This window comes from Symsagittifera roscoffensis, chromosome 3, assembly GCF_963678635.1.
Source record: "Symsagittifera roscoffensis chromosome 3, txSymRosc1.1, whole genome shotgun sequence".
NCBI lineage: Eukaryota > Metazoa > Xenacoelomorpha > Acoela > Convolutidae > Symsagittifera > Symsagittifera roscoffensis.
The window spans coordinates 24,532,847-24,560,268 of NC_087064.1; the positions used below are offsets into that span (position 1 = coordinate 24,532,847).

At 43.6% G+C, this 27,422-nt stretch overlaps 5 protein-coding genes across 6 annotated transcripts in view; 2 read left to right on the top strand and 3 right to left on the bottom strand.

Moving 5' to 3' along the window:
* Positions 1-2,224: 2,224 nt before the first annotated feature.
* Positions 2,225-3,975, bottom strand: LOC134841426 (retinol dehydrogenase 12-like). The gene has a single exon (XM_063857406.1). It carries the CDS (start codon positions 3,902-3,904, stop codon positions 2,876-2,878), a length of 1,029 nt encoding a protein of 342 aa, XP_063713476.1. The 5' UTR covers positions 3,905-3,975; the 3' UTR covers positions 2,225-2,875.
* A 10-nt stretch (positions 3,976-3,985) lies between these two features.
* Positions 3,986-10,475, bottom strand: LOC134841425 (probable leucine--tRNA ligase, mitochondrial). The gene is made up of 4 exons (XM_063857405.1): positions 10,189-10,475; positions 9,682-9,825; positions 6,149-6,378; positions 3,986-5,868 (listed from the first exon to the last, which is right to left on the bottom strand). Exons 1-4 carry the CDS (start codon positions 10,460-10,462, stop codon positions 4,141-4,143), a joined length of 2,376 nt encoding a protein of 791 aa, XP_063713475.1. The 5' UTR covers positions 10,463-10,475; the 3' UTR covers positions 3,986-4,140.
* Positions 10,476-10,585: 110 nt separating this feature from the next.
* LOC134841517 (WD repeat-containing protein 82-B-like) lies at positions 10,586-11,824 on the bottom strand. The gene has a single exon (XM_063857548.1). The coding sequence runs from the start codon at positions 11,731-11,733 to the stop codon at positions 10,756-10,758; it is 978 nt and encodes a 325-aa protein (XP_063713618.1). The 5' UTR covers positions 11,734-11,824; the 3' UTR covers positions 10,586-10,755.
* A 428-nt stretch (positions 11,825-12,252) lies between these two features.
* LOC134841516 (cAMP-dependent protein kinase regulatory subunit-like) overlaps positions 12,253-27,422 on the top strand; it is a 173,977-nt gene continuing 158,807 nt past the window's right edge. For both annotated transcript variants that reach the window (XM_063857543.1, XM_063857544.1), the window contains exon 1: positions 12,253-12,281. The gene's annotated coding sequence lies outside the window, so the exon portion shown is untranslated. The remainder of the gene's footprint in view (positions 12,282-27,422) is intronic.
* Positions 12,267-27,422, top strand: part of LOC134841515 (leucine-rich repeats and immunoglobulin-like domains protein 2) — a 441,437-nt gene continuing 426,281 nt past the window's right edge. Inside the window, exon 1 of the mRNA XM_063857542.1 lies at positions 12,267-12,282. The gene's annotated coding sequence lies outside the window, so the exon portion shown is untranslated. The remainder of the gene's footprint in view (positions 12,283-27,422) is intronic.

Consider the following 27,422-nt stretch of genomic DNA (forward strand, 5'->3'; position numbering starts at 1 on the left):
TAAAAAATAATGAAAAGTAAAGAGACGGAATGTCTAAAAAGCATGGAGAATCATTTACCGAGCGGTAACTAAATCGACAAAAATTCCATCACAAAAAATGGGCTTAATAGTTTTAAAACTTTGAAGCTTAAAGTTTTGAAAAAAGTTCTTTTTTTTACGACACATCACTCCTGCAACACCCAAGGCTAAACAAACTATTTTTCCCTCCACTGCGCAATAAAAATTAAAATAACCGAAATAACATAGGCTGAAATCTAAAAAAAAACAAGCCGTACGAAAAAAATATACATTCAGAACCTAGTTGGTAAATCCACAACTTACAGAACAACTTTTAATTAGGATTAAAACATTTTTAAACTAGAACGAACAACAATGCTTTGGAACGTAAGCCGATAGAAACCCGTATCAGATAATCTAACTGACATTTGCAAATTTTAAAAAAAATCAACCTACGAAAACCACGAATCAGAAAAAAACTTCCAGTTTATCCGAAAATTTAATTTGAAAAAATTAATCATCAAGAGGTGAAACAGGAGCTTCGCATGACTTGCGATACAACACATGCGTAGCATTGCAAGCTAGCGAATAAAAAATGAGACCGAAACAAAGAAAGCGAAAAAAGTTGAAAAATAAATCTCATTACCTCCAAACCTAGGGGGACGTAAAAATATAAGTCCCTCGCCATCGAAACTAGGGCAACCAAACTCCGAATTGCTTCAATCACGCCCTTCCGATTTCACTCCTTCAACTTATTTTGCCCCTCTGCCGCACTCAAAATTAGATTTTTAAATCAAATTTAATTATTTGTTCATCAAAAAGAAAATTCTGATAATTACATACTTCAAAAACAATAGTTTCTCAGAAACAATTCTGTCGCAATTATTTCATTCTTGTCTTACTTTACTTTTCTCAGAAATGCGCTACAAACAACAGAAAAATCTAAATTGGCCGCATTTATTTTATTTCGCCCTTACAATAAACTCCAATAAACCAATTTCGTTCTTTCGCCTTTTTAATTAGGAGGCACTTTGCAAAAAAAATTGCATGATATTGAAATTTGATTGGAAAAGTGGACTAACCGTTCGAGATTACGCCTGCAAGCTCGCATGTCCAAAACCTAACCACAGTAATTAAAAAAGAGAGACATTAAGAGGTAATTTAATTTTTCCGGTAAGACTTCCAACGATCGGGAGTTCAAGCAAGTTTTCAGTTGAAACTTAAGCTCCACGAGAAAAAAAAGTCCAGAAAAATAATTGTAAAGTCAAAATTCCGTAATAAAGTTTGAAGCTAATCAAAAGCGTAATTGTGAAATTTTTAAGATATCCATTTCATGAAAATTTCGGAATTAATATTTGACATAATTGACACACAGAGGCGAAGTGGAGCTTCGCACCTTTTGCCATGCAAGCAACATAAAATCAAAGCAAGATAGAAGACATAAAATAAAACCACTGGGTCCCAAAAAATCAAAAAAACACGTCCAGAAACACAATCGAAGGCAATTAATGAAAACTTTGAAAAAACTAACAAGCGCCAACAGAGCCGACGAAATTTTAAAAATTTTCCGTAGAACCAAAAACATAATTAAAGCCACGAAAAACTTGGAACTATAAAACTTTTTCTGAGAACTATAGCTTTTTATACGATCCTAAATGAAACAAAAAAACAGATGCTTTCATTAGCTTTGAAATGAACACAAATTAGGTCACTAAGCCGATAAAAAACAAACCGAAATCAGTTAAGCCAAATATAGTTTTTAAGTGAAGAAAAAAACTAGCAAAAAAATCGAAGTCAAGGCCAGGTAAATTAAAAAGCGCAGGCGTAACTTAAAATACTGACACCAACTACATAGAAAATTGCGTACAAAAAAATCAATTCTACAATATGGCAACTAAGCCGACAAAACTAGCAGACAAACTATATGCCGACATTTTTTTGGAAGGGAATATTTGAGGTTTGAAAAAAAGGAGTTCCTCGTCAGATTCCAACTCACAACATTTGCCGCCCCAGGGGTATTCTTCACCTCCATGCTAAGTGCCGGACACTAAGCACGGAGGTTTGAGTTTAATATGAACCAAGATACAAGTGATTCTGTTTTAAAAAAGTTAACCCGAAAAAAAGTAGTCTATATTACGGTTTAATAGCGCTCGCCAGTTGAACTTGAAAACGAAGCTTCAGATCATTACCACGCCAAAAAATTGACCGTGAACAACTTTAATATGATTTCAAGATATCGATCTAAAGAAATGTTAATTCACTCATTTCAATAACAAGTTTTGGTTTAGTTTTCATAAGCGTTTTTTCCGAATAAATGATCGTATTTAGATTATCCTGTGCTACTTGCTCATCGAAAGACAATTCTTGTTTAAATGACATTTTTGATGACTTTTTGAAAGTTCGCTGACTACAGTGTCACAAAAAAAGAACTAGTTGACCAAAAACTGCTAATTGAAGCCACTAGCCTTGTTAGCTTCATCCGCTGAACTGGCTCACATTTCATACAACTCATACGCATCTTTTGATGAATACATTTTCCCCTTTTTCATTTTATGTATTTCCACGAAAGCGCTCAAATTTTTTTTCAAGTTATTTAGTGTAAATACGCATCGACTTAAACAGTTTCATGACGAAGCGTGATGTTTCCCATTTTCGATGCATTTTCTCTTCTACAAATACTCGAAAATCACAAAACAACACATGACACCCGAACTCAATATTGCATCGTACCTTTTTACAACACGGTTGCCGTTAAACGTCTGATCATTTTTATTATGATTTTCTCGCCACCTTATCTCGATAATTCTAATTCATATTAACGTCATCTCAAAGTCAACAGACAGGGATCCTTAAAACCTTAATTGAAAAACATTGCACTTCAGTCGTAGCTTTGTTCCTGTTTTGAATCATTTGCAGTCGATACGTATTTTTTACTTGAATTTTCACTATTTCTTATGAAATTCTCCTTAAGATTCGTTAAATCCCAATTAATATTTAACATTCTACAGCTCTCAATCCACAATCTTTGAGCCAACTCTTCGTCTTCTGCCATAAACATTGGCTTTGTGACCTTTGACCCCGAGTAATAAAGCCCCGTCTGTTGACCTGCTTTTGCACTCACAGTGCAGTAAATTGTCGTATATGCACCCTTCCGCACGCTCTTGGAGCAGCACCAAGTACCGCAGTATATAAGTTTGCACGTTAGGCTATTTTGTTTCAGATCTGTTTTTACACAGCCCGGATGCACGGCGTATGAGGTAATTCTACCTTCATATTTACGCGCCATAACTTTTGTGAACCAAATATTCATCAGTTTCGTATTACTGTATGTCACGATTCCCTTCCAACCATACCTCTTCTCACTTTGCAAGTCATTAATGAAGTTGTCACTTGCATGTTTATGCGCTTTCGAAGACACGTTTATAATTCTCGGTTTATTTTCAGACTCCAAAATATTTTCTATCAACAGGAAAGTCAATAAAAAATGACCCAAATGGTTAATTTGGAACTGGGACTCGTAACCATCTTTTGTAACCATTCTCTTTCCCGCCATTTTACCCGCGTTATTTATCAAAACGTCAATAACAGGATAATCTTTTTTGACCTCTTCGGCAAACTCTCGAACACTATCCAAGTCTGATAAATCAAGTCTTTTAACCACGAAGCGATCATCGGGTAACATTTCTCTACCTTCTTCTTCTCTAAGTGCCTGGATGACCCGGTAGCTCTTTTCCAGGTTTCTATTACCCATCACAATTGTAGCTCCTCGCAAGGCCAAGTCACGTGCTGCCTCCTTGCCCACTCCTGCACTGGCCCCTGTTATGATAATTATTCGGCCTCTTAAAGAGTACGCCTCCCGGTTCAAGTAAGCATTTCTCTTCTCCTTCACGCCCCCATCAGAAGGCATGACGGATCGAGACGTTATCAAACACAATGTAATTCAGTCAACAATCTGAAAGAATCAGCCTTAAAATAACAGCAAAAAAATGATTGCATAATGCCACTTCCATGAAACTTGGGAACATTTTAATATGAATGACGTTAATATTGATTTTAAACTGCTGTTTTCGAGGAAGTAAAAAAAACGAATACTCAGTTTTCAGTGATAGATTTCTGCAAGAAACAAGGCTTCATTTTTACAAATTATACATTTTTATTTATTTCTATGTTTAACTCAGACCCGTCTGCTTTTTCAGGCCATTTCTGTTCTAGCACACTTTTCTTGAAATCATAGCATTTCATGCTTTTCACTTCTAGTCCCACGTGATCGGACAATCCTGACCAAAGTTCTGAGCAAACAAGTGGCATAAAAGGAGCAACCATGATAACCAAATCAAGTAAGCTTCTTTGAAATATCAAGTTTCCGTAATAAGACGGGTCAAAAGTTTTCAACATATTTGTCAAAGCTTGTGTCTGCCTCAAAGTCTTATCAGGTCGCAAGTCGGCAACTTCAAAACAATTCATATTTTCATAGGACAAAACCGCTTTATTTCTTTGTTTCCACAAATGCTCAACTGAAGTTTCTTTTTTTGACTGCACATAACGAGTATTTTCCTCCGATGAATGGTGATTTATGAAATTTGTAACCAAAATCCACAGCCTATTTCTCCATCGAATCACGCCCATCAGATTTCTGGGATTGTAGAAAATTTCTTTCGTCGGGTTTATATTGTCAAGAACGTAGCACTTTACAGTATCCGACCCGTATTGTCTCACCAAATCGTCAGGGTTTATACCATTGTACTTTGACTTACTCATTTTTTCGTACTGCGTCACAACTTTTTGTCCAGTTTTTGTATGTATCAAATCTTTCGAAGTATCTTTTGCGGTAACTGATTCTGGTACAACGTACTGCCCTGATCCTTCTAGTTTAAATGACTGGCTTAACATTAGTCCCTGGCACAGTAAATTAGAAAACGGTTCTTTGCTCGACACTAGCTTCGAATCGTAAAACACATGCATTATGAATCTGGCGTACAGTAGATGCATTCTTGCATGTTCTATGCCTCCAACGTATAAATCAACAGGCATGAACTTGCTCTCTTTGATCGGATTATAAATCATCTTTTCGTTATTTGAATCCAAGTAGCGTAAAAAGTACCATGATGAATCTACAAAAGTATCCATCGTGTCGCATTCACGCTTGGCTAATTTACCACACTTTGGACACTCCGTTTCCAGCCAATCTTGATAATCACTCAAAGCGCTTTTGTCTGGCTGTCTGTCTGGCAGTGAAACTGGGAGATCTTTTTCAGCCACTGGAATTGTCCCACAATCATCGCAATGTACAACAGGTATCGGTGCACCCCAAAATCGCTGCCTCGAAATCAGCCAATCGTGCACTCGACTCGTAGATACAAAACAACTTTTACTGATATTTGAGTCAACAAACTCTTGCAATTTATTCGAATTAACATTGTATTGGTTTTCATGTGAAACTTTTTTTGTCTGATCCGTTTCGAAAAAAACTTTACCGCTATCTGCAAAATTTTTCGTATCGAAAACACGTACACTCATTGTTTTTCCAGACATTGGATTCTTAACATAGAGCGCCTCTTCTCCATGTAAAAAGCTATCAATGTGCGCAAACACACAAGTGGAGTGTTTGACCTTTTCTGGGTCTAAAGAGAAAACTGAGAGGGTATCAACCAACTCATTGGACGAGTTAACTACATCGCATACAAATGTAACACCCAACTCTTTCCCAATCCACTGTCGCTGTAGTTCCTTAACGTGTTTCGGCCACAACTTTAGATTACTCAAGCCTTCAAGGAGAGATTTAGAGAAACGTGATACTCCGAGGAACCACTGCTTGAGACGACGTTTCTCAACTGTTGCTCCCGATCTCCAGGACTTGCCTTGTTCGTCGACCTAAATTGGAAAAAAATAATTAATTGCTTCGACCTTAAGTTTTTATTCATATATTTCTCCCCTTCCATTAAACAACCTTAGCTATTCGCCACAGGTAATGACAGTCATTAACATAATAGAAAAATTCTAAAATTCTGACCAAATCTACTTCATAAACTTGAATCAAGTCAAGTTCTAACGTAAAAAGATAATCTAACTTAAAGTTGATGGAATTTTTTGAGATATTTAAAAACAGCTGACTATCCCTTGTTATCATCCCAGTTAACGACAATCACTCTACCTGTTCATTGGCTAGAACTGTCTTGTCAACTGGATCCCAGTTGACAGTGGCATTGGCCTGATAAGCCAGGCCATATTGGTACAGCTGGAGAAACAGCCACTGAGTCCACTTATAGTACTTGGGATCACTAGTAACAACCTCACTGTCCCAATCCAAGAGAAGGTCCAGCCTGTCCAGCTGAGAGTGCATGGAGTCAATGTTGGTTCTAGTCCAGGTGGCTGTGTCGATACCTGTCAAATTATAATTTTTAAGTTAACATGTTTAACAGAACTTTCTGGTCGTTTCGGTAGCGATAAAAAATTCGAAACCACATGTCGTTTTTCTAAAAAAAAACCGAGCCAACAGACAGTAAGATAGGAGTCAATGGACGCAATTTTCGAAATTCAGTCAATGGACGCAAGACAAAAAAGTATGGCCTTAAAGCTCATTGTAATTCAAAAGCAAGTTATTAACCCAATTTGAAAAACTTGGATCAATATTTAAATTCCTTCGTAAATCAATTGTGGATAATTTGTAAATTTTAATTCCGCTGGGAAATCTGAAAACTAATTGTGAAGTTTGCCTTCCTGTTGGATAGTGAAGTTTGCCTTCCTTTCAACAAAGGACTTAAAACACAGAGGCGAAGCAGAGCTTCCCATCACTTGCGATACAAAAATGTACGAATATGATTACCAGCACCGACCTTAATCATATTGTCTTAGTAAAAGATAAAAATTGCTAAAAAGGACAAAATGCCTGAAACAAAAATGCTTTCAAACTGCTAAAAAGATATCCGAATCTTTCTGCGGGATCTAAGCCGATAAAAATTAGCAGACACGAAAGTCTAAAATAGAAGTCCCGACTAAAAATGAACTTCTGGGATTTGTCGTCAAATGCACTAAGAGCAGTGTTGGTCAATTTGTCATTTTTGGAAAAAGGACGTTTATAACGTTTTAAACGTTTATAACGTCATTAATGTTTAAAATGTCAAAAATAAAAACTGAGCAAAAACGTTTATTAATGAAATTCAATATAATAACAATAATAATAATAATGAAGGATTTAGGATAAGTTCCAGGGGAATTGCTTCCCTGTCACTTTCAGTTTATTGAGTCTCATAGAAATTCAGTTTTGCAGTATTGATGCAGTTTGTGCAGTCGCAGCATAATTTCCAGGTGCAGGGGAGGTTTTCGTTGAATTTCGCAGTGAAGTAGCGCCAGTAGATAGTTGTCAGTTCTTCTTTGCATTGCGTTGATTTGATGACATCTTGGTTGAGATGCCTATTAAATATAATTGAAAGTGAACATGCTCGTTGCCAAAAATCAGATTCGCATTTTTTCAGTCGGAAGCATTTGCTGGTATAAAAGGGTATTGCGTGAGATCTTGTTATGCCTGTATCAATAATCTGTACATACTTCTCCCAATCAAGGTCAGTTTTCGAGTTGATAATCCTAGCAAAAAGTAAAACTTCATGCATTTCATGATATAAGGACAGTGGTAGTAAGTGAAGTCTTTGAAGACGCGATTTATATGAAAGCTTGTTTGTGCCTAATATCCAGATACTTGCTCGATGTTGAACCTTCTCAGTGAGTGCCAGTTCAGACTTAGATGGTTTCCAAAGAGACGATGCATAGCTGATTGTTGGCACTACATATCCTCTGTATGCATTCTTTTTAGTGCTTATGGTCGAGCTATTGGCTAGGTTTCTTTTTAAAGAGAAGAAAACTTTTAGCGATTTAGCGGATCTAGTTTTAGCGTGTTCCGTCCAAGACAGGTTGTTTGTGACTATAAGTCCAAGATCTTTCATAAGATCCGTTCCTGGTATATTCTGTTTTTTCATGCAAACAGACATACTGCCTTTAAACTGAAGGGTTTTGCATTTACTTAGGTTCAAACACATAAAATTCTTGGAGCACCAGTTCCAAATTTTATTCGAGTCGATATTCAGGGTTATTGCGTTATCTGAGACAATTTTATAGTCGTCAGCATAGCCGAAGCAGTTGGACATGGCCACCGTTGGCAGGTCATTTATGTACAAAATAAACATTAGTGGGCCAAGTATTGATCCCTGCGGAACCCCAAGTGTTATTGGCAGTAATTTTGAGATGCAATGCCCGATTCGCACCTGCTGGTATCTATCACTGAGATAATTTTTCAGCAGACCAAGGCACGCGCCACTGAAGCCGGTATGAGAAAGCTTTTCAATTAGTTTCAGGTGGTTGACTTTATCAAACGCCTTTTCAAAATCGAGATACAGGGATGAAAGGTTATTTACATTCTTTTTGTCGTACGTTAGATAGATTTCGTGGAGATAGAGTATGATGTTAGTAATGGTTGAGCGTTTAGTTCTGAAACCATGTTGTGAGTTATGCAGCAGTTTTTGCACCTTCGAGTACATTTTATCACACATCAGTTTTTCTAATACCTTCGATGTAGCATTCAGAAGACTGATTGGCCTGTAATTGGAGACTACCTGTTTGTTATTTTACTTGTGGATAGGCACTATTTCACTTACTTTCCAAGTAGATGGGAATTGCTGCTTGTTCCCAATCGTATTGAAAAGTAACATTAATGATTTTGAGATGGAGCTCCAGAGCTGTTTAAAGAGCAGGTTTCCCATTCTATCAGGTCCTTTTGACTTGTTTATGTTAAGATTTTTTAAAATGTCTTCTATTTCGATGATATTAAAATGAAAATGATTTAGGAGGGTCGCATTATCACTGTCTAGGTTTGAATCATATGGAATGTTGCTGTAGACGGAATGGAAATACCGGTTGAAAAGTTCAGCTTTATCTTGGTCGGAGCGAGCTTTTTCACCATCAAGATACATTTCACTAGGCACAGTAGTAGAACGCCGAACGTTACGCAGATATTTTTGAATTAAGAGCACGCGTACAAATAAAAGTTTTGCTGTTTTTGCACTGTCCAAGTTGTTTCTTTTTCCGTCTTCAACCATTCCCATCGTCGAGAAAACTCTTTCGAAGCCGGCCGAGGTGGGAACAAATGCAAGTAATCTCAAGTACATATCGGAGGCTGGCTTGTTATGACGTCGTTTATGACACGAGAAAATAACACGCTATTTCTGACAGACGTTTTAAACAGTGTTTAAAACGTACTTTGTTATTAGAGGACCAACACTGACTAAGAGCACAGAAAACAACTTCCAACTATTTTCAACAGTTTTTCTCGACACACATTTTTTTGAAAGTTTTTAATGTCCCTCAAATTGCGACTGAAAGCACTTTAAAATTATATATCACTCGAACCAGTCCAATTTATGGTACCTGATTTTGCGTGGAGAAAACTAAACCACACCCGAATACAAAGTTCCTCCCCTTTTCAATGGTCGGAGCAAAACACCAAGACCTATATATTTCCTCTTAAGTGAACTCTTATACATATAAAATGAGAAAGAAAACTAAATCCAAAAAGAATCATCGATAAAACTTAGGATCGTGTGCTAAATGACGGAACATCAGCAATGTGTAATTTTTCTAACAATCGCAATGAGTTAAGTTCATAAAACTTTTATGCTTCCACAGCCAATTACTCACCTCTTTCAATGGCAGCATTCTCTGCAGGCAGTCCAAATGCATCCCATCCTATGGGGTGGATGACGTCATAGCCCTTCATGCGGTAGAGCTGGGCGAACAGATTACTCAACGTGTACACTCTCACGTGACCCATGTGTAAATTACCTGGTAAAAAAGAGTGCAGATGAGCCAATGATTCAGAGTCATAAGGTTTACAATTTTGTTTTCTGAATCGGAGTCGGCAAAGATGCTCTTTAATTACCTCAAGAGGATTGTGTCTAGCATACTAAGGGTCATCATCACAACAGTCCGCCTTTTCGCTAAATACCACCATTGACCTCTTCGTTAAAGAATGCTTCAGAAAACCTAATTTAATCCAGTATTCCGTAAAATTAGAATTCTAAGGCCACCCTTTTCTTGAGTATTTTTAATCAATAATTGTATCATATGAAAAAATCACCGAAACTAAATGTCACTAAACATAATTAATCTAAAGAGATGGCTGAAGTACAATTAACGCTCACTTACCGGATGGGTACGGAAACATAGACAAGCAGTAACATTTAGGCAGCGTTTTGTCTTTGTTTTTAACTTTATCATGATATCTCCTCATGTATTTTTGCAGCTCCTCGCTCCAATATTTCTCTACTTCATTTCGAGTCTCATCCGTATAACCATCATTTTCCCTATCAGGAGGCCAATAATTAGTTTGTCTGTACACTGATCTCAGCTGATAAAACCTGGTGCATGAATTTGGATTGACCGCATGTGTAATACGAAAACAAACATGCTTTAGCCACATTCTGCTAGCATTATCCTCTGAAAACCCAAAGAATATTTGAAGCTAATTGTTGAGATGGAGATGGATTAATATTTTTTTGAAGTCACCAAAATGAAAAATAAATTGGAGAAAAATCAAAACAAAACAGAAGATAGTTAAATTGAAACAAAGGAAAAACATCTAGAAAGAAATTATTGAAAGAGAAGCATGGATATTACACTCGAAACTCGATAAAAATTGATATCAACAACATGCACAAAATGTATCGCCTATTCTTGAAGAAATTATTTATCGCTAATTATATCAGAGCTATCTCATTTTTTGAATGCCCCAAGCTCTGCATTCATAGCGTCTTCTTCGATGTCCGGAATCCAAAAACTCATTTGATTGCAGGTGCTCGCTAGCATCATATATTTGGGGTTGAACTGAACGTTGTAAATTGTTGAAGATTGCTTGCCCTCCATTGTGCTTATTTTAGCCCCTGTTTCACAAGACCATGCGTGGAGCTTACCATCGCTTGATCCAGACAACACAAACTGAGCGTCTGGAGTGAAACTCGCCTCCAAAGGAGCGTTTCTGGTATTGTTGAAACCAGTGAAGGTTTGCAGCAAGTTTCCTTGGAACGCATCGACTAATCGAATTATAGACCCACTAGTAGAAATCAGTATCATTTTACCGTCATTGCTAAACTTCATACCAGTCCAGTCGCAAGCCTTGTCCTGTTGAAGTCGGAATGTTGAGAAAGGCCCTTTGTCGAATGATCTCAGATCATATAATTTGATCATTTCAGAGTTTATTCCAGCTGCAAAGATCAATCCTTCGGGGTCAAAGGCAGCGACTGGTCTACCGGGCAGATTCATCAACCCCTGGCAGTTTGTGGATCGCAAGTCCCAAAGACGAATAGTTTTGTCAAGAGACCCAGAAAGGAAAGTATCATCAACTGGTGACATGCATAAAGTGACAACTTTTTTGGAATGTCCCGCAAAGTATCGTATGTATTTGTTGTCGTGAACAGAAAGGTATCGCAGAGTGTCATCGATTTTATTGGAGCTGTAAATGACACAGTTTGCTTGATGGGTATACCGAATTATATCCACTCCATATTTCTTACTAAAAAGCGTTTTTCCAGGAACTCCTTTGACCACGTCGTAAATTTGTATTGAATCGTCGTCACTGCTCGAAATCAGAGTTGTTCCATCTTCCGAGAAGTCGATTGAATTGATTTTATCGGTATTTTCCTTGAAAATTTTTGCAACCCGGAATTTCTTCAGAACCTGGTCACTGAGCTTCATTTCTATTATGAAAAATCAGATATTATTGCCGGATTCCAATACCGTTAAAAGGCCAGTCAATGATATCTGAAAAGAGACTTTGATTCGTTGAAAATGAGCTAATTTATAAAAAGAAAACGCAGTATACAAATATGTAAGCAATTACAAAAGTCAAATGAACGTAACCTAGCGTAAACAACGCAGCAACGCGTCTTCGACAAACTTATATCTTGCATATACATAGCAATATACGGCAATATGACGTTGATAGACAGTTAAGGTGAATAAATGGATCTATAATTTTGGGAAGTTTAACCAGCCCTCTTGTACTAGACTTTTCTGAATTTTTGTAAAATTGCTGTTACTTTCTGAAAATTGTAAAAAAAAGTGACTTGCTACACCGGAACACTGACCTAACGCTTTTTCTGAAACCTTCAGTATTCAAAACCTGTCTTTACATGATGCTACAATGCTTTTTTGTTATCAAATATAATCATCACTGTAAAAGTTACTTTAACTAAATTATCTGTGTTGCCTATTAGCCTAATTGTTGTGATAAACTTATTAAATAGTTTCCGGTTTGATATGTCTCAAGCAAAAGCTACTAGATGTGGACCATGCAACAAACCAGTGAAGGACAACTGTAACATTCGTCTACTGCAGTCACACATGAGGCTTAAGAAAAATAGGCCCTATAACCACTGGCTCAAGGGTCAGGGACACTATCTCTTGTGTTTTCCCACCTCAAGAACGGTCGGAGCCAGTTCGGTTCGCTTGTGACATGAGACTACGACCCGTTACAGCTTAAAGGCTACTACTAAAATATCCCCCCACTCTAGAATTAAGAACGTCCCCATACTTAGGTCTCTAGATACCCAAAATACATGAACGCCGTTAAAAACCGGGTTGGAACAATCCGTTAGGTTACTTTTTATTAGACAGTGTGACTTTGATCCATTTCAGATGGATCAACCTAAAACTCGCCTTACCTCAACATAACAATCACAAAACACACTCTAGAAATTTAAATTAAGGACTCACATGTTGATGCGCTCAAGCACAGGAAGTAATTAAATGGGTGAGCAACTCTAGAATTAACTAAAGTAACTAGATAAGTTCAATGTTTATCAGTTTGAATGGTAAGGGTAAGTTTGAACTCAAGAACGAAGTTTTATGTGGACCATTGGGACACTCAAGCTGTCCACCTTTCCGTCGAAGGTTCACTCTGGTCCAGTTCGAATAATTGCTCTCTCGGGAATACTCTGTCTTCTATTTCAGATAGGACAGCTCTACTCTTGTTCACTATGATGGAAATTGCGAATAGCAATTTCCCACTCGTTTTTTATCTGACAACTTTCCCGCAATTGTTCTAAAATTGTTCTGATTTCTTTTTCTGATTTTCAGTTATCGCGAGAAAATCGTGCATGACATGTTCCATTCGAAATTTTGAAAAATTAAATTTCACTTCAAAATCAAGTATTTTCTGCTCTTCTCAAGGTCAAACTTCCAAATATGACCGACTGGCACATACTCCCCGGACTCGAGATCGATGTCCTCATCGCGCGCTGTCTTCTGCCAGTGAGTCCCAGAAAAACCGAGTGTTGCTCAAGATACAGTGCCAGTGGTCATTTACAGAAGTTTGCAGCAGATTTAAGATTATCTACACCCCAAAATTCACGACCATTTAAAATTTTCACACTATTGCTAGACAGCAATCAAAATCTGCATTTACCTGCACCTTTGAATTTTCGCTTTTCAAGCCAATCATTTAAAAATCTCTTTTGTCCTATTCAATCAGGAAATTGTCATGCAGCATTTTGATTTATATAATAGATATAGTATATTAGTAACAATATTTACTTTGTTAAAATTTCTTTTTCGTGAATCCAAGTTTCACTCGGATTCACACTCAAGCCCCCCTTCCCTCTCAAGACTCAAGATCCATCCGATTTGCCCATTCATCTCGTGCTCTTCGCCTTGGAGGTACTGCATCCTGAAGTGCTAGATGCGGCAAACTGTCTCAACAGTTCCTCTTCATCATCGGAACTAATCACAATCTCCTCCCAAGCCTTCAGCTGTTCATAGGATCGCATCCATTCTCTCTGCTCCTGCAATCTCTTTGCTTGGTTGGGTAGTGCCTTCACCCTAGCTTCTCGGTTCAAGCAAAAGGAGTTGTGCAGGCTCAAGCTCACGTTCTTCGCCAGGTCTTCCTCTAGTATCGACTCCCACGCTTTGGTGTTGTCTCTAGACATCTTACCCACTCTCTTCCATCCCGTCGTGATCGCATTACGATGGGTTAGCAGGGGTCTCTTGAAAGCTTCCGGCCCAATCTCGGCCTGGAACTGTCGATACTCCTTTTGATGTTTTCTCATGTGATCTTTCGTTGCCCTGTACAACCAAGACGTCAGTGTCGCCCGAAACCATGGAAAGTACCTCAAGCGACTCCATACGTGCCTGACTTCCGTTGGTATGGCGAATACTTTGCACGCAGTCTCAAACAACTCAAGTCTCCTGCTGTAGTCTATCGCGTATATTGACTCAGCCGTTGGCGTCGTCGCCTCCCGATACTTCGTTATATTCTCTTCTATCCATCTCAGAGCTAACATCGTACTCACTACTAAGAGCGTCACCTTCTGCCGGTGATCCGGTAGTCCGATCGACCGAATCTCTTCCACATCCCACACCAGGCAAAGGTTCTTGTGATCTGGATACCACACCGTTTGTGCCAAACAGTGGCATGGGCATTCCCCATGAGAGATCTCAATGCTCCTGAGATTACGCTCCCCTGAGGCTTCCAAGAGAGGCTCAAGCTCCATCATTTTCTCGTGCATCGTGTCGTTGTCTTCCAGGTTCGGAGTACTTCCCACAGGTTTCCCGATCACGTTTTGTCTCTCGTGATCGCTTGTGTTTTCTCTTTCCAACTTCAGAAGATCTTCTCCCCAGATTTCGCTTAAGTCATCTCTCAATTCTTTTGGTACTGTCCCTTTGATTTTTCTCAACAACTTGTGCGAGTGATGCGACATCCGAGCCAACCTCACGCACTTGGGCACTGAGAAGGCCTTATCCACCAGTATTCTCTGGCTGGACACTTCCACCATCGCCATGTGTAGCGGGTAGTGACTTCCGCACAAGTTGGCCATCATTGACCCTATCAGTGATTTCGCGTTCAATGGCAAGCCATAAGCTTCGCTCAGGGGAAATCCCATTTCCGCCTCAAGACCAACTTTCCAGCTCCGGATGTGTTTTTGAGTCACCTGCAACACCCCGGGCCATGATTCTACGCTCAACGCCGTCACTAAATGATGTTCAGACTCCAGTCTCTCCAGTGCCTGCAGACCACACATTCTCGAGAAGAATCCGAGAGCTGTCGCTATATTCACCGTGGTTCTCGCGTAACATTCCGCTATTATTTGCACTTCACTTTTCTCCCTTTCTGTGATGTCTTCGAACCAAGTGACCAGATCTTCTTTTTGAAACGACAGTATTCTGACGCATGACCGTCCATCGCAGATGTGCTCTCCGTTCCCACACGTCGAATCCAGACAGCTACCCGGCTCCAATTTCTTTGTTGACCCGGGGTCGCTCGTCCTTTCGCTTGGCTCTTGCATCTGGGGCGTGATTAGCTTATGCAGCACACTCAACTTCGCCAGATCTTCATCTTCCGTTGGTGCTAACCTCACTCGCTCGGTGGTTTCCTCGATTAGACTCGCATGGGGATGTGGACACCAGGAGGGTCTTAGTAGCTTCCATATCACTCCCAAGTTCGTGGTTAACAAGCCATTTCCACCGCCCATGTTTACTTCAACTCTCTTGTTTGAGCGCGGCATGCTTATCACCTCTGGTGTTTTCTCAAGAATCAGGCCCAGGCTCGGCCCCTCTTTCTCCACCGCGTCTATCTCCATTATTCTTTCTGTCCAAAACTTCAGCAGCTCCGCTACCTCATGGTTTCTGTGGGCTCCTCCAGCTTCCGAGTCTAAGAAGGGATTGTAGGCTATTCCCAGCACTCCAGACACGTATTGGTATTCCCCCTTCTCACTGAGTCTCGAGTACTGTTCTGACGAGGCCAGGTTACGGTGAACATCATGTTCTTCCTCGAACTTCTTATTAGAGAACCTCCGTACCTCGTCCAGCTTTCGATGGCTCTCTAAGGATAGTCTGGAACCATCTTCTTTCTCTATTCCTGTACTTTGATATACGTTCAAGATGATCGTTGAGACCCTTCTCTCCATGGTTTTACTTCCACTTGCTCTCTGGTGGCATGCCAGGATGGTGCTATCAGACATCATTGACATTGTCCATCTCAAGAAGCATGTGGCATCTTTTCTCCTAGCCAGGCTCAAGCCTGAATTGTCCCTGGCCACGTGTTGCATCAGTGCCTGATACACCTCTAGCTTCTTGCTTCCCAACTTCAGCCTGTCATACGAGGTCAATGTCTCCAACTCTATTCCCACCAGACTCCAGGTGAACATTAATTGTCCCGCCGTTCTAACGAAGGGATTCGCCATTAGTGGCGGTGCTGATGAGGATGTTCTCATCGCCTCTTCAAAATGATCCTTCAACAAACTCTGCCAGGACCTCTTCAGATGACTTACCATCTCTATCTTATTAACCTCGGCTTTCTGCTGGGTGGCCCAATTGCGTCGCCTGCGAGCTATTCCACTATCCAACTTCTTCAAGCAGTCCTCCATTTCCTTCAATGTTTCGAGGGCCACCCACCACGTCCGGGAAGTGTTCCTCGTCTTGCTCCTCTCCAATGGATCACTCGTCACTTGTTTGCCCATGTCCTGATGTGCCTTCGAGATCCATTCTTTGCCGATCTCCACTTCCCCTCCCTGTCCGTTCGTTGAACCTCTCTTCACGTTTACCTTCTGAGGCTTGAAGTCTTCTTCTGACGTAGAACTGGTGGAAACCTCTATTTCCTTTTCTACTTCAAGTGGTTTCCTGAGCTCCGAGCTGTTCTTGTATGCCGCCGTCTTGCATCGGGCCATAACGATGGGCGCCGTCTCTCTCAAGTTTCCTTCCGAAACAGCATCCACTGAAGGACTACCCCATCCTTCCACTTCTCTCTTCCTCTTGCGAGTCTTCACATCTCTGCTCGAGGGTGTTGTGGCTATCATCATTGATTCTACCTCTCCATCCACTCCTTCCAACTCTTGCCTCCCCCCTGCTCGAGCCTTAAGGATATTAGTACTTTTAATCATATTACTAGTCCCAACCTTATCCCTTTTTATATCATCAACCATTTTATCCACAGTTTTTTGTTTCAGAGTAGAGCTGTCCTCACATTTCTCTTTTCTAGTCTTCGATCGTGCGTTCCTCAGCTCCACTAGCTTGTTCAGCAGCTCTTTTCTTGCTTTCTCATCCAGGCCCGTTCCTATCAGGAGCGGTTCCCCGAATCTCACTACTGCGTCCCACAGTTCCTTCTTGAACTTGTCCAGCGTCGTCTCGCTGCCCACTTCTCGATTGAATTCCTCCAGGAACTCCTGCCAAGCGTCATCCTCGAGAGATCCCCCAAGAATATGTCCCTATTCCCTTCGAACGTGTTCTTCTCCCTTTCCTCCGAGCTCAAGAGTAACATCCCCATATTGAAGGTCTCACCTGCCAATGGCAACTCTAGGTTCTTCCGTGGAGACGGAATCAGGGGTGGTGTGGCAGTATCTGCCCAATTCTCCTCGCTCAAATCTTTCAACAGCTCTTGAGTGGTGAGCTCCTCCCCTGATGGCCCTGGTTCAGGCGTATTCCCCACCTCCATGTCTTCACCAGCTTCACTGAGAGTTTCATCCATACTCTCTTCTTCTGACTCATGTCTCCTTCTCTCGAGAATTTTCTTAAATCGGTCCTCGACGGGTCCGCTCCTCTTGTCTCCAGGTGTGTCCACGGACAGTGGTGATGGTGTCGCGGGATCCAGCTTTTTGTATTCCGTCAGTGCTACGTGCAGTTGACCTGCTGCATCTAGTTCTGTTCCTTCCTGTCTTATTTCCACCTGTTCCAAGCCATAGGGCGCCTTATATTTTCTCGTGGCAAATTTCATGTCGTCCACTAGTGCGACGTGTCCCTCCATCACGATCATCCTGCCATCATCCCATATGGGTAGCATATTCTCAAGTCCTTCCTTCTCAAGAGTCCTCAAGACTTTCCGCACCTCATATCCAGGGGGCTGCGAACCTCTACTCTTTTTCGCTTGCGTCGTCCACGAATTTACCTTCATCTCGCTGGTATGGAAGTAGACCGCCGCCGTGTAGCCGATGAACAGGGGGTCCCAGCCATCAGTGAAATCCTTCTGCATTTCCTCCGCCCTCATCCTCGCCATTATGGAGGGAACTACCAAGGGACTATTCATTCCTAAGGTCATCCTCCTGACTATTGGGAACTCAGGCATGGTTGCCGGGAGGATTTCTTTCTCCATTATGGTCTCTAGCTCCCTCTTCACCAGTGCGAAGCACTCCTTCCAGGCAGGAATTCTCAAGATTTCTCGTCCGTCCGCCGTCAATGGGTTCAAGTTCCAGAATTTGGGATACATTTCAATAGGGCCCTCTCGCTTGCCTCCCATTCTGCATTGCATTTGTCCCCTGAAATTGCACACCATCATCTCAGCATCTTTCACTTTTCCGAAGAGTACCGTGTTGCTCATACGCGCCCTGAGCACTTCCTGCTGACACCAATTCAGCGCTGCACCATCCAGTACGCTGATGAGACTCAAGTGCGTCACCGAGTGACGATACGTTATCACCAGGGGATCTGGAAACGCGTACGTCACTGCTGGACCATAGATGCAGGTCACCACCTCCTCCAGACCTCGGATTATCCCCATTGGGTCCGACCTCATTGCCAGACACAGGTCCGTCAACAGAGGCATCCCTCTGTTCGCCTTCTCCCATTCTTCTCTCGAGGTTGGGTTCTCATCTTCACCCGTCATGTATCGATTCTGCATCATGAGGTATTGCACCAGTAGTGTCTTCAACCCTGCGGCGCACTTGTAGGAGCTGGTTTCAATGCTCGTGTGGACTCTCCCCATAGACAGAGGTTCTCCATATTCCATTAACCGATGAAACGACACCAATTCCCCATGGGTCAAGAGCACTAGTGCCAGGTACCCATCAACTCGAAGTGTCTCCACTCCCCGACTAAACATATATGCTGGACCCATATTGAACAAGTATCTGGGGTAGACCAAATACAGGGCCAAGAGCAGGCTGATGGGCATGCCCAGTATCTCCTGCACGAAGGCTCCGAAGATAGTCGCCGTGGTGCCGAACACTCCTGCCAAGAATTCTCTCTCCCAGCAAGGACTCAAGAACTTGAGAATCTCGTAATCTCTCCTAGTCTTCAATTCGCCGTTGGCGTGCTCTCTCCAAAATCCTCCAATCGTCACTTCATTGGCGGCCGAGACAAATCTAACCACCGTCATGTCTCTCCTTTCAGCTAGCTCCAGTTGCTTCTCTAGAAAACTCCAGATTTGTTTCACGAGGAGTGGTGCTTCCTCCCTCGTTTTATTCGTGGCGTTCTCCAGCCTTGGTGTCAGGAATGGCCACCAGCCATTCTCTTGGGTCAAGCGATATTTCATCGATTCTAACTGTTTCTCCGTCTCGACCACATTTCTTCTCTCGTTGCTGGGACCTCTAGTCCTGCTGGTGGAATTTGCGACTTTCACATCCATACTCCGGAACCACAGGCTGGCCGTCAACTGGTTTATCGCCGGGTGGTCGTCCCCGATGACTGGGCTGAACTTGAGTTGTCTAGCAAAGTTCGATATCTCTAGCAAGAGTACCTCATCCAATACAATCAAGACATCGGCTAGTCCGTAAAAGCCCCTCAGCGCATGAGATATGTCAGCCCATGCCGCTGGTAATTCTGATCTGTAAAGTCTCAAGTTTACTGGCTCCAGCTCTCGATTGGGGGCTGCCATCAGAATCCGCCATTCACTCCCTTCCGCTATCAAGATTAAGACCGCATACACGAATTGTAGGGCGGGTGGCATGCTGGCGTATCCTGGGGATGTGGTAAACACCACCTTTGTCTTGGACCCAAATCTCGAGGCTACGTTCTCTTGTACCTCATTCATCGCCGCAAATAACGCCTGAATAGCCTCCCATATCTTCTTTGATGTCGGAATCTCTTTGCCCTTCAGTTGCTCAAGAAGTCCCATCGCGTGCAGGTGGTCATTCATTCCTGCAAACAATAGCAGCTCAGGTTCACAGGGCATCTCCGACTTTATTGCCACCACTAGGGTCAACATCTGGTTCAATTCGGCTCCTGGCAAAGAGTATACCAGAGTCTCCGGCCAGAACAACTTGGGAGACGTTCCTTCGAAGTCTGATCCCGCCACAATGATCACTCTTGCAGCAGCTGGATCTGCTCTATCATAAACTGCCAGAGTCTTGGCCAATTGGGTGCCGCCACAGGGCTTCCCGTACCTGGGATCCTCTGCCAACCTTGGACCTTCGTAAGCAGCGTCAGGCAACTCCATTCCCCCCGGGTTGAGTAGCTTGTCTACTACCTTCAATTGCGCCGGGGTTGCCAACCTGATCCTGGCGATGCCAGTTCGGTGCTTGGGAGGTTCTGCTATAAGTCCAGGACTCCCTAGCTGCTTAAGAGGCCTGTAGTTAATGGGTCCCATGATCGTTTTTGTGGGAATTCCAGTCAGGTCTGTAGTCTCCATTAACTTCGTTCTCGAGAAATGCGCCTCGTGTGCTTTCAACCAGTCTACGCAATGATGTCTATTCAAGTCCTCATGCGACACTCGTTCGATCCCCAGGGTTTCCGCCAACTCTCGTCTGCATTCCAAAGTCTCTAGATCCAGTTCCTTCACCTTCTCAGGATATCTCAAGCGGGTAGTCTCCCTAGACTTCTTTTCTCTCCTGCCATCTGCCACCACCACGGAGGACATCGCCGAGGTCGGAGGTGTTGATGACTCTACCTCCTCCGACTCCATTGGTGTGGCACTCTGCAATCGGGTCTGATTGCTCCTCGAGCTATCTCTAGTATCAACTCTCGCTCCCAATCGACCAGCCAAGGCCCTCGAGGCAAGGAATGGTGGGTTGGGAGGTGGCCCTAAAGTGAATTGGGCTGTCTCCAGCAGGTCCGCTTCTAGCGTGTTTATGTGTTCCTGGAAGACGTCGTTCAGCCACTCAGCTCCCCTTGGCCTATCGAAATGGATTCCATCTTTCGAGGTGTCTTCAGGGAATCCCTTGTTCTCCATGCGTTCTGCAACGTCTAACAGCCTGAGAGGAAGCACACTGTTTCGGTGTATTTCTCGGATCGCCTTGTTCAGGCTCCGCACCCTCTGGTTCATCTCTAGGGAGTGTTGATCAAACATCATGTTATAGGGGACCGTGCATATCGTCAGCAGGATGGGATCCATTTGGATCCTCAGCTCCTCAAGAAGGCAACTCATCTTGTCGCATAGCCTCGTCACTTTCCTTGCTTCTCCTCTCGACACGTCGTTGGTCCCAACCATCAAGGTGACTGTGTAAACTTTGGTCATTCCTAGCATGTCCAGAGTTGCCAACATCTGTGGCGTAGCAGCTCCAGCGAAACTCAAGACTCCCGTCTGCCAATGTGACCGGATCTGGGTCAACACCCGCACCAGGCTGTCCCCTATAATCAGGTGAACCGCACCCTCTGGCACACGAGGTGGCGCTAGATACTGCACCCAGGCTGCGTCGTGGAAGCAGTCCCTCCTGGCTTGCTGTTCCGCATTCCAGTCCAGCCGACTATGCTTGTGGTAGTTCCCCTCTGTGTTCTTCTTGTAGCTCGCGATCACGACGTTTCTGACCGGCTGTTCCCTCCAAGTTGGGGGAAGCTCTGGCCTTGTCGCTCTTTCACGACTCTGCTGCTGCAATTTCTCGCCCAGCTCCTTCAGGCGCGATGAGGCGCCACTCACCTGACTACCGCTCGAGGTCGAGGTTGGTGTATATCCTGGTAACACCACATCCATCAGAGGACGTACAGGTTGGGTCTCTAGATTGCGCAAGGAGGGCGTCGCGTCATTCGGTATCCAGACCTCCAACCCTTCACTCATGTGTTCCCTGGCCTCGCGGTCAAGGTTGAACCGTCCTCTAGCCCTGGGAGCTTCATCCACCTCCATGCGCGACTCTGGCCTTGAGCTTGTCACCACTCGTTCGTTTGACCTGGCTCCCTTTTGTGCGTCCAGCTCGCGTTGTCGTTGTTCTATCCTTTCCAACTCCGACTTTAGTTGATCGCGATTCGCGGCGTTCTCCCGCACCTTTAGCTCCTGCTGATGTTCCGCCCTTAGCATCTCAAGTAATTTCAACGTCTGATCCCGCTCGTCGACTGCCTGGTCTCTCTCCAGCTGAAGCCTCTCCCTATCCAACTTCGCCTGATCCCGATCGAGGTTCGCTTTATTCCTTTCCTTCAGCGCCTTCTCAAGCTCTTTCCTTAGGACTCCCAGCTCCGGATATGCCTCGGTCGTCTGTTGCGCCCGCAACATCGACGGCACCTTACTCGAGCTCTGGCCCGTGGATCTCGCTGTTGGCCTCGTCGGTAGCGGGAACTCTCCTGCGCCGTGTTCGGTGTTGTTACTCAGGCCAGGATTTCTTGCCAAGTCAAAGCCCCTTACTCCTCCATCCGCATTCCAAGACAACCATCTGGTCTGTGCTCGATTTGATATGCCCTCAGTGGTGTAGCCGACTATCAAGACAGCCTCCGTCGCAGACTCCCTGCACTCGCCCTGGTCCTCCAACTGGAGGATCGCATTCAGCATCACCGCCATTCTCTCGTCGATCTGGGTGTGGTCCAGGTCCCTCAAGCGTCTGTACAGCTCGTCAAGAGTGGGCCTCTGCAGAGCCGTGGGCATAGAGTTCCAGAATCGGTCTGCCATTCTTTATAACTTCGGGATGTGTGTAGATAGATGTCAACCAGCTCAAGAATTACCTTACCAACTCAAGAATTACCTTACCAACTCAAGTATTACCCAATTCAAGAAATCTCTAGAAATCTTCTCTTGCAAGCACTTGCTGTAGATCCGGATTGTCGCGTGTTCAATCAAGATTCTCTTTTTCTGTTTCTCGCTTGAGTGTAGTTGGATATTCAACTTTGTTTTCAAACTTGATCTGAAAACATAAAGCTCATTAAAACTTAGTATGTCACGTTCCTAACCTAGAGACCCCCCTTCTACCCATATGATTAAAATCTTATCATTCACATATCACTTAAAACAATTTGATTGGATCTCCCTTAAGAACATGCAGATTCATTTTATGTTTTAGCACCATCAATTCTTTCTTTTAAAATTCAATTGTCATGCCAATCACATCTTAAGATCCCTTTACCTGCGCCGCACCCCAGTACCTGACTCAAGACTCCTCCCTCACACCCGACCTGGTACTTCCATGTACCCGACTCAGGCGATGCTCAAGTAGTACTTCTTGTGAAGATGCACCATTATCTCTGTTTCTGCAAAGACCACATGTAGGATAGCGTACAATTCCCTCGAGCTCAGTTTGCCCCTGTTTGGGTCGTACACCGGCATCGAGACCTCCACTATTCCTCTTTCAATCATGAAGTCACGTAGTCTTGTCAGTGCCAATATCACGTGTTCGGGATCAATTGTGTTTCTGTCGTTGACTCTCGTTACTAGGAAGCAGAGGTATTTGCCCGGGACTTGTGCCACTGACGGTGGAAGCGCTGCTATGCCTCCCAGTCCTGGCCTCTGTCTGAACAGAAACTCTACGTTCTGGTACTCTCTTTTGAAGTCAGCCTCCAATCTTGATTTGAAACTCATGTCCGCCGTGATGCAGATCGCGCTGGTCCTGTTTGACAGGATGAAGTCGCTATCTGTTATCATGATGTTCTCTGAGTATTCATTGGGTATTTCGAATTTCGTTTTGAAATTCCTTCCTATGGTAGGCTCTGGTTCTTCTTCCTCCAGTTCCAATCCGCTTGTTTCCCTCACTTCCTTGAGCTTCTTTATCATCAAATTTTCGGTGTGGGTAAGTCCTACCCCCACTCCCCGGACAAAAATATTTATCGACGTCCCCGTCGATGTAGTCGGGTCTGAATTGTCCTTAGGGATGTCCAGTGGCCTGTCTGTTGCTGTCCATCCGAAAAGAGGGTCCTCTGTCTTCATGTAATTTGCTGCTGATATATCGACTTGCTGAATGCTTTGTCCTTCGTGGCTCTCGTCCTTGACATCACGCATCCACTCTAGAATCCTCAAGTTCGTGTTCTCCCTCCTTTCTATTTCACTCTGCTCGAGATCCGTCTCCAATTCTGGCGTCGAGTAATCATCCTGCGGATAATGTCCACCATCGTCAATGACCTGCCATTCCTCTCCGGCTTCCAGTTCGCCTGCGCTTAGTAGTTCATCGCCCAACTTGTCTGGCTGTATCTTATCGATCAAGAAGTCATCCCCGTACCTATTGTACCTCATGCCTGTGCGTTTACGATTGCCAGTCCTGGTTTCCGGTGGTGTTGGTCGATCCGGCTCCATCCACTTCGGTACCTCGTTTTGCTCTGGGTCGTTCCAGTCTTCTTCTACAAATGAACCTGCATCCGACTCCACTTCTATCTTTTCGTTGTCGTCCAAACTCAAGTTCTCATTACCATCATTTTTCTCTCTAGTGCCTTTCTCATTCACTTCGCACGCTGGTTCCACCACCAGGTACTCAAGACCTTCCATGTCTCTTGGTAGGCACCAGTCCTCCGGGGACGGGACATGAGGCTTCAGATTTTCGTAATGTGCTGCTCGCCCTGTACTCAAGCGATAGAACCGTCCTTGTTGATGTACTTCCGTAATCATGAACGGTCCTCTCCATTTCTTGAGTAGTTTCTTTGTTCCCTTGGGCGGTATGACATTTTGGAAGACCCACACGTATTGGCCCACTTCGTATGGCTTTGCTCTTAGTATCTTTTCGTCATATTTCTTGCGTTGCCTCATTTGCGCTTGCGCCGTGTTTCTCCGACATAGCTCGTTTAGCTCTTGTTGTCTTTTGATCGCTTCCTTCACGTATGCTTGAGGTGACGTCCTCTTCCCCTCGTACTCCGGGTAAAAGAATGTTATAGGCATTGCCCTTTCCCTGCCTGTCAACATCATGAAAGGACTGATACCCGTCGTTGAGTGCTGAGTACTATTATAGGCTCCTACTACCTGTGGCAGGTATTTGTCCCAGTCCGTCATGTATCTCGAGCAGTACACCCTGAGCATGTTGACCAGTGTCCTGTTCTGTCTCTCTACCAACCCATTGGTCTGTGGATGATAGGTCGTCGAGTGCGCTTGAGCAATGTGTGATCTCTTCATCAATTCTTTTGTCAAGTCCCCCACAAAAGCCTTGCCGTTGTCCGACTGGAAAGTCATTGGACAACCATACCGCGATATCCAATGCGTTATCAGGTGATCACATGTCTCCTCTGCCGAGGCTGTCTGGCACGGAACCGCTTCCGCCAACTTGGTGAAGTGATCTATTATAACTAGTATTTGGTTATAACCCGACTCCGTCATGCAGATTTTCTGATGGTCTATCTGCACCACTTCATTGAATTCCGAACTCTCGACAGACTTGAGGGGAAACTTCATCTTCCTTGGGTCTTTTACTTGAAGGCATGCTAGGCAGGCATTCACCCATCTCTCGCAAGCTTTTCTCATTCCCGGCCAATCAAACCTGTGAAGTATCCTTTGTTGTACTTTATCTATCCCCTGGTGGCCCATCTGGTCGTGTGATCTGAAAAGCACCTCCGTTTGGTACAATTGTGGTAGTATGATGAGGTTGTGTTTGTGTAATATTTTTTCCTCATCTCTTCTCTTGCACGCTACCACCCCTTCAGCTGTGTGATAAAGTAAATCTCCCTTTTCCTTGTAGAACTGGCTCAAGATCTTGTAGCTGTCTTCCTCAAGTTCCCCCTTCTCCTTGACTCCCGAATGGATCCATTTGGAGAGGTTACTTGTCATTTTGTCATTCTTCTGGGCCCTTATTAGGTCAGACAGCCTGTATCTCGCCTTAACGTGCTCCTTTAGCGCCATGATCTGTCCATTCATTTCACCAGGGTTGTGGGTGTCATCACTCAGCTTCACACATATCATCCTTTTCACGATTTTCATGTCGTCTTCTGGTACCAGATTCGTTCTGACGTTTGAGTTGCACGATAGTTCCCTTAGTGGTTTTCTTGAAACTGCTATTTTCTCGAGCTCTTCACTACCTCGTACCTCTTGTATTTCCAGATTGTACGTCCCTGAAGATGGATCCGTCTGTAATTCCCTGTCGTGCTGTCTCATCTTCTCTTCCGCCAGTATCATGCATAGACTGTCTTGATCCTCACTGCTCTCATCCGAATCTTCATCCCATTCTTTACGCTCCCCGGACAATTTTCCTTCTCCGGTTCCGTCTTCTTCCATGAATCTGTACCACTCCCCGGACTCTTGATCTAGTCCCAGGTGTTCAATTTCTTCTCTGAATGTCACTTTCTTATCCCTGACTTTTGTCTGCTCCAGAATTTTTTCGGGGATTTTTTCAACTAGTGATCGCACAACTTCCTTGCTATCAGTGATGCTCCCTTTTGAGACGTCAGTATTGTTCACTGTTTCTTCTCTCCGAAGTATGGTTAGTTCCGGTGCCTCCTGACCTTTCCCTTGGATCACGGGCTTGTTATCTGATAGTTTCTCAAGCAACCTCATTAAGTCTTCATCTATTCGGACCGTTCCCTCCTCTACCTGGATGAGATCATAACCTTTTGCCTTGAGTGTTTCCCTCACGATCTTGGACTTGAGCATTATTCCTATCGGAATCCCTCTATTTTTCTTCAAGATGGTCTTTTCAAGAGGCTCTTTCGGCAATTCGGGATGATCTTCTATCGGTTTGCCTGATTTGTCCAGCCATCTCGTGAGTGGAAGACTGTCGTACGTTTCTTTGTCCATAAAGGAGAAACCGTCTTTGATCTCAGGTCTGTCCGCCTCTCTTTGTTCTTGCCTCTCGTAGAACTCCGTCTTCTTACTCAAGCTGTCAGCATTTTGATGTTTATCTCGTGTTCTGTGCTCAATTATCATGTTGTATCCATCCAAGCGAACTATCCACCTCCCAATATAGCTCTGGTCCATTGAGTACGTTTTCAGCCAGCTTAGTGCTCGGTTGTCGACTCGCAGCTTGAAGGGCTCACTGCCTAGGTATGCTCTGTATTTTTCGACAAAGGTGACCACCGCGAACATCTCTGCTTTCGGTGCTCCGTACTTCATTTCTGTGTCACTTAGGACCTTGCTCCCGTATGCTATTGGTCTCAAGACTGTCTTCCCATTCCATTCTTGTTCTTGATGGAGAATCCCAGAAATGGCGACTACTGACGCGTCCGTGTCTAGCACGTACATCCCCTTCTCTGTCGGCATACCCAGTACTGGTGCCTCACATAGCTCTTTCTTTATTCTCTGGAATGACTCTTCTGCCGCGTTGTTCCACGTGAACTTCTTGCCCTTATGTCTCATTAGTTGTTGCATCGGGTATACCTTGTCCGCATAGCCCTTGATGAATTCTCTATAATAGTTGGCGAAACCCAGGAAGCTCATCAGCTGGTGCTCCGTCTTCGGTGATTTCCAGGTTAGGACTGCTTCCACGGCGTCTGGATCAGGTCTAATGCCGTGCTTATCTACCATCCTTCCCAAGTATTTAATCGAGTCCTTGAGTATCTCGCACTTTGATGGTTTACACTTCAGCCCCGATCTCTTCATGCACGCGAACACCTCGTCAAGCCTCTCGATGTGGTCTTCT

Coding starts and splice junctions, on each gene's coding strand:
- LOC134841517 (XM_063857548.1), bottom strand. CDS start 11,733: ATGAAGCTCAGTGACCAGGTTCTGAAGAAATTCCGGGTTGCAAAAATT.
- LOC134841425 (XM_063857405.1), bottom strand. CDS start 10,462: ATGTGGCTAAAGCATGTTTGTTTTCGTATTACACATGCGGTCAATCCA. Junction 9,826..10,188: donor TATGTTTCCGTACCCATCCG/GTAAGTGAGCGT, acceptor CTTTTTTACCAG/GTAATTTACACATGGGTCAC. Junction 5,869..6,148: donor CAGTTCTAGCCAATGAACAG/GTAGAGTGATTG, acceptor TTTCCAATTTAG/GTCGACGAACAAGGCAAGTC.
- LOC134841426 (XM_063857406.1), bottom strand. CDS start 3,904: ATGCCTTCTGATGGGGGCGTGAAGGAGAAGAGAAATGCTTACTTGAAC.